The 5858-nt window shown below is 58.4% G+C and overlaps 2 protein-coding genes across 2 annotated transcripts in view; both read left to right on the top strand.

Moving 5' to 3' along the window:
• Window positions 1-4861, top strand: part of CTSH (cathepsin H) — a 7892-nt gene extending 3031 nt beyond the window's left edge. Inside the window, exons 7-12 of the mRNA XM_027666754.1 lie at window positions 180-235; window positions 1226-1307; window positions 1393-1461; window positions 1855-1961; window positions 3188-3313; window positions 4087-4861. Of these exons, the coding sequence (XP_027522555.1) occupies window positions 180-235; window positions 1226-1307; window positions 1393-1461; window positions 1855-1961; window positions 3188-3313; window positions 4087-4162 (516 nt within the window). The 3' untranslated portion in view covers window positions 4163-4861. The remainder of the gene's footprint in view (window positions 1-179; window positions 236-1225; window positions 1308-1392; window positions 1462-1854; window positions 1962-3187; window positions 3314-4086) is intronic.
• A 779-nt stretch (window positions 4862-5640) lies between these two features.
• BLM (BLM RecQ like helicase) overlaps window positions 5641-5858 on the top strand; it is a 14021-nt gene continuing 13803 nt past the window's right edge. The window contains exon 1 of the mRNA XM_027666753.1: window positions 5641-5812. The gene's annotated coding sequence lies outside the window, so the exon portion shown is untranslated. The remainder of the gene's footprint in view (window positions 5813-5858) is intronic.

Here is a 5858-nt window from a genome sequence, read left to right as displayed (position 1 = left end):
AACCAGTGCTGTGGTTGGGGCACAGCTGGGTGCAGGGATGAACCAGTGCTGTGGTTGGGGCACAGCCGGGTGCACGGATGAACCGGTGCTCGTCGGTTCCTGCTGCACAGTTGCATTTTGTGTCACGTGTTCTGAGCACAGGTGTCGGACAGTCACTGACCCAAAACTCTTCTCCACAGGCGGAGCAGCAGTTGGTTGATTGTGCCCAGGCCTTTAACAACCATGGCTGCAGTGGGTAAGTCAGGGAAGGTCATAAAGAACAGAAATTACAGTTCTGTGACTGACAGCCTTCCTCAAGATCTTCCTTCCAGATCTTAGAGTGGTTTTTGTCTTCCCTTGGCTGTGACATGTTGGGGAAACAGTTTTGGGTTTGGTTGCCTATTTTAATTTAGCCCTCCCTAGAGGTTCGGATGTTTCACTAAAACTCCAGCATTTCTCAACCTCTGTTGTTCCTTTTTTGTTAGTTTTCTTCTGAGACATGTATTTCCCAAGTCTCCTGAGGCAGCAGCCACGGACAGGGCTCTGGGAGAGCAAGGGGACTTTTGGCTGTTGTTCTGCCCCGGGTCACATGCGTCTCATGTGCTGTGAGGAATCTGCAGAAATCTTGGCTTCCCCTTTGGGAAGTTCCTCCTGGTGTTGCTAGAGAAAGCAGAGAATAGAGCTTTCTGACAACTTCTGTTTTCTGTGAAATAAGTGGTCCCAGAGGACTGAGCAAAGCCACTCTCGGTGCTTTTTATTTTTGTCATGCTCTCTTTTCTTCCCTCCTGAGATGTGCTCCTGGAAGGTGGCCAGGGAAGGGAGCAGCTGCTTGTTGGGAATGTGTGTCCCTCATCCTCCCCCAGCCAGGCTGGGCAGAGGGCACTGAAAACCACCTTTCAGCATGTGAGGCTGGTGCTGTGTGGTCCAGGTTAGCCTTACGCCATCAAGGCTCCTGATGTTCTCCCTTAGGGATTTGGCACCCAGAGAATGAGGTCTGACCATGCCAGACAGGCTAGGCCTGGAATCTCAGGCAGGGAGATGCTGCAGGAATAGACAGGAGTTTGTGCCTTTAGAGGCTCTGGGATAGACACTGTCCTTGCCTCTCCCTCGGCTGGTGGGAATGGTCTGCAGGACTGCAGGCTTTGCTCTGCAGAAGCCACAGCACTACCATCCTAATTCATTGTTACCATCCTAATTAGCTGTTACCATCCTAACAGACCTGTGTTCTGGCTGTGTTGTCTTGCAGGGGCCTGCCAAGCCAAGCCTTCGAGTACATCCTGTACAACAAAGGGCTCATGGGGGAGGACAGTTATCCGTACAGGGCCAAGGTATTCCCAGCACAGCCCAGGCCGTTGTGGCAGCAGCAGAGTGGGGCCTGGCACAGGCTCCAACAGCTCCTCTCTGTCCCCACAGAACGGCACCTGCAAGTTCCAGCCGGAGAAGGCCATTGCCTTTGTCAAGGACGTTATCAATATCACCCAGGTGAGGCCCCAGGGGCCACGTTTCCAAACTTCCAGGGCTGTGCCAAGATGCTGGGAGGCCCCAGGGCATGCCAGGCTTCCCAGTGAGCTGCAGCCTGGGTGCTCCTGGGAAAGAGCAAGCTGGCCTGCACTCCTGCTCACCTGTTTGAAGGTGGCACCAGGGAAGTGCTGGAGCTGAAATACAGGCACGGGGTCCCTGCTTGCCTCCCACAGCGGGTGCAGCTCCAGGCTGTGGAAGGTCCTGTTCTTGTCTTGCAATGCAGCACTTGATTCCTTGTCTGCACACAGGAAGCCAGGGTTATCCATCCCCCCGTGCCTTGGCTGCTGGGCCCAGATCCAGACTGGCCCCAGCACAGCCAGGAGCTGATGGCTGACCCTGGATCCTCTCCTGCAGTACGATGAGGATGGCATGGTGGAAGCTGTGGGGAAGCACAACCCGGTGAGCTTTGCCTTTGAGGTGACAAGTAACTTCATGCACTACCGGAAAGGAGTGTATTCCAAGTGAGTGTGTGAACCTGGCAGTGGGGGTGAGGGGAGGGTGCAAGGCTGGAGTCATGCACATCCCCGTTTCTCCTCATGGATGCAGGAACACTGCACTGCATTCTCACACTTCCTCTTAAACAGAAAATACAAGAAGTGGGTAAATGGAGCCTTGATATGCTGATTTCCCAGGGAATGGGAGCAGGGAACAGGCTGCTTGCTAGGAACCAGTCCAGCCTGGAGACCAGAGTATGCTGGAATGAAGGTCAGTGAGTCAGGGAGCTCAGGAGACCCTCTGCAGCTCAGCACAGGGCTGATGGGACCTGTAAGAGGCCTAATCTTGTGTCTGAGCTGGGATGGTGGCAGGGTCAGCCCAGCTGCGGCAGCAGAACACGTCTGGTTTCCTAGGGTAAGGCCAAACCAAAGTGGGTTTTCCATGGGATTGGGGCAGCTCCTCTGGTGCCAGAGCTCAGAGGGGCCGAGTTGGGAAGCGTGGCTGCCTTCAGGCTGCCCTACACCTGAGGTGAGTGGTGTGGTGCCCTCACACTGCCCTACAGCTGAGCTGGCACCTCTGCAGGTTGTTTTTAGGCAGGGTCCTGTGTCACTGCTCTGCAGGGCAGGTCCTGCAGCACTTCACCCCAATCCCTTCAGCTGTAAATCCGAGTTGGGGATTATTGATCTTTTCCTGTGCTGCAGTTTAAAAATGTTTAAAAATAGGTGCTCTAGAGGTGGGAGTGTGTACCCTGTGCTGTCCTACTTCATACCACAGGCAGCAGCTTTCAGCAAGTGCAGTTTAAAAGCTGGAAATTCAGGGGAAACATAAGGAAGTGTGTGTTTAGACTGTGGAGTTTGCTGTTCCTGTGCAAAACATGGAACAGTGCCCCTGAAGTTCAGGGCAGCACAAACCAGTACTGGGAGGCACTAAGAGCTGCTGGTGTCCATTGGAAAAATTCCTTTGCTTAATGTTTTCACTGTAGCTCATCCTAGTGAGTTGATGTTAATTGTGAGCAAGAGCCAGGAGCTCATATCAAAGGTCCATGGATTCCCTGACTCCAGATATAGGCAATAATAATTTCAGAGTGGGAAAACAGAGCAGCGTCTCCTTTCCTTGGCTTCTCTCCCTACTCTCCACAGCTGGAGTTGCAGAGTACCCCACAGTTCTGTTTGCAGAGCGCAGTCAAGACTGCTGGCTAATCCCGGATGAGTTGCAGGCTGGATTTCGTGTAACACATCTGTGTTGTTTGCAGCCCTCGCTGTGAGCACACCCCTGACAAGGTGAACCACGCCGTGCTCGCCGTGGGCTATGGGGAGGAGAACGGGACTCCCTACTGGATCGTGAAGAACTCCTGGGGCCGGCTGTGGGGCATGGAGGGGTAAGGGGCTCCCAGTGCCACCAGGCCCACCATGGCCTCCCTGTACCTGGAGAAAGGACAGTGCTGGGATTCCACCCACCCTCAGCCCCAGGTTGCCCTTACGCTCTCCAGCTGAAATTTGGCAGCTGGGAAGACACGGGGGGAATTATCACAGCCTGGGCAGTGACACAGCTCACAAATCCAGTCCTGGGGCGACTGCTCAGAGCAGACCCTTGGCCCAGTGGAGCTGCCGTGGTCCCTGGGGGCTTGGCAGTGCCTGCAGAGCCACTGGTTCACCTGGGCCCTCTCCCGTGGTCACACGGCCAGGGAGGAACAGGTTGAGCCAGGAGGGAGTTCTCACTGCAGCTCCACAAATATTTCCAGCTGCAGGTGAAATTCTTGAGAGTCAGGTGCTGCTAGTTCGTGGTGTAAGGGAATGGAATGGCAGTGCCTGGAGAGCTGCCATTCCAGCAGTTCCAGCCCTGTCACACGTATCTGCTCCTTGGGTTGGCACGAGGAGGGGCTGGCACACAGAGAGAGCAGTCTTCACAGAATCCCAAACTGGTTTGGGGGGAAGGGACCCTAAAGTTCCATGGATGCCTCCATCAGCAGGGACACCTTCCACCAGCCCAGGTTGCTCCAAGCCCCGTTCAACCTGGCCTTGGACACTTCCAGGGATCCAGGGGCAGCCACAGCTTCTCTGGGCAACCTGTGCCAGGGCCTCCCCACCCTCACCTGCTGTGCTGGCTCTGCCAGAGGAGGGAACACTCACACCCATTTCTTTCTCTTTTTAGGTATTTCCTTATCGAACGAGGCAAGAACATGTGTGGTCTCGCAGCTTGTGCCTCTTACCCTGTTCCTCAGGTGTAGGAGGGAGCACAGGCTGGGGACGGGGGGAGCAGGACAGGAGTGGCTGATCACGTTCCAATTTCTGAGTGCTGAAGTGTCGAAAGGGAGAACAAGGTGCAACACCTGTCAGCTGAAAGGTGTTCCCTGCAGGCAGGTTCCTCAGCTTGTACACACCCTGTGCAGCAGGAAAACTGTGCCTCCTCTCCTCAGCCAGAGACACGCGAGCTCCTGTGCCCTGCCAGATTCCCTCCCCCTGCTCCCGGCCCAGGTGTGCCCAGGTGTGCTTCCATCTACCTGGGGGGGTCAGACGGGGGATGCTGGGAAACCACGGAGTTACCTGACTTCAGACAAAGCTCCCCCCCTCCTTCAGGCAGCCTTTTGACAGTCACCAAGTGTAAATTTTAGGGATTTTTAAATTTTCTTCGAAGGCAATTTCTCCCCTAAAAAAGCATGAGTGCTGTGATTTGTACATTTTTATCTATTTTCACGAGACGTCTTTAGTATTTTTTTGTATTAAAAAGTGGGGTATTTTAATGCAAATAGAGAAGAAACGGGAGATATTGTATAACGAATAAATGAAGCAAGAAGCTCGGTGCTAATTAGGAACAGGCCCTGGGGAGCGAAGCCGGATGTCCGCAGGGGCACGTCTGTGGTATTTCACGCTGAAACCTGTCGCTGACAATAATAAAGCTGCCTCGTCCCGGGAGCGCTGTGCTATGAGCTGCATGCGGGCTCCGCGGTGCCAGGAGGGGGTCTGAGGGGCTCCGTCCTCCCGGCATGGCTCCTGCGCGCCCCCAGCGCCTGGGGAGTGCTAAAGCCTGGCCGGGGCTCCAGGCCGGACTTTACGGCGGTTGAGGCGGTGCCGGGGCCGCTCGGCCCGGGCCCGCCCTCAGGCGGCGCTGCCATTTTGCGGGGCGGTGCCCGCCCTCACCACGGCGACGGGCACTGGATACGTCACTTCCGCTCCGCCGGCCCACCCAATGGGGGCCCGGGCCATGTTTTGGCGCCGAATGCGAAGGGCGCGGGACGCGGACCCCCGCACAGAGCGCCCCCTGGCGGCGGGGCGGCCCCGCGATGGCGGCGCTGCCGCAGAACAACCTGCGGGAGCAGCTGCGGCTCCACTCGGCCCGCGGGGCCCTCACGGCCCTCCGCACCCCGGGGCCGCCGCGGGACCGCCCGCCGTGAGTGCCGGGCCGGGGGGAGCGGCCGGGCCGGGGGGAGCGGCCGGGCGGTGACGGGGGCTCGTCTCGTTGCAGGGGCTTCACTTTCAAGAAGGCGCGCGGGGGCCTCGCGGCCGCCTCGGCGCTGAGGGACAAGGACGTGAACACCTCCCTGGCCGCGCCCGCCGCAACCCCGGCCAGGAAAGCGCCCGCCTGGGGCCCTGAGCCCAGCCCCGGCCGCCCGCCGGCCCGCGCCCCCCCGGCCGCGGCTCCCGAGGCGAGGGCGGGCAGCGGGGCTCCCGCCGGCAAGGCCGGCCCCGGCACCGCCGCTCTCCCTGCCGTCACCATCGGCGATGAGTGGGATGACATCGACGACTTCGACCTGTCGGGGATCGAGAGGTTCTGCCGGCCGCCCGTCCTGTCCCCCAGGGGGCTGCGAGCCCCCGGCAAGGCCCGCCCGGAGCCGCCCGGCTGTGCCGGCCCCGCGGGGCGCGGGGAGGCACTGCCCGAGGCTGAGGCACTGCCCCGGGCTGAGGCACTGCCCCGGGCTGAGGCAC

This window comes from Corapipo altera, unplaced genomic scaffold (assembly GCF_003945725.1).
Source record: "Corapipo altera isolate COAL_440 unplaced genomic scaffold, ASM394572v1 349, whole genome shotgun sequence".
NCBI classification, from domain to species: Eukaryota; Metazoa; Chordata; class Aves; order Passeriformes; family Pipridae; genus Corapipo; species Corapipo altera.
The sequence above is the reverse complement of the archived record's forward strand: the minus strand, read 5'-3'. Positions and strand labels throughout refer to the sequence as shown.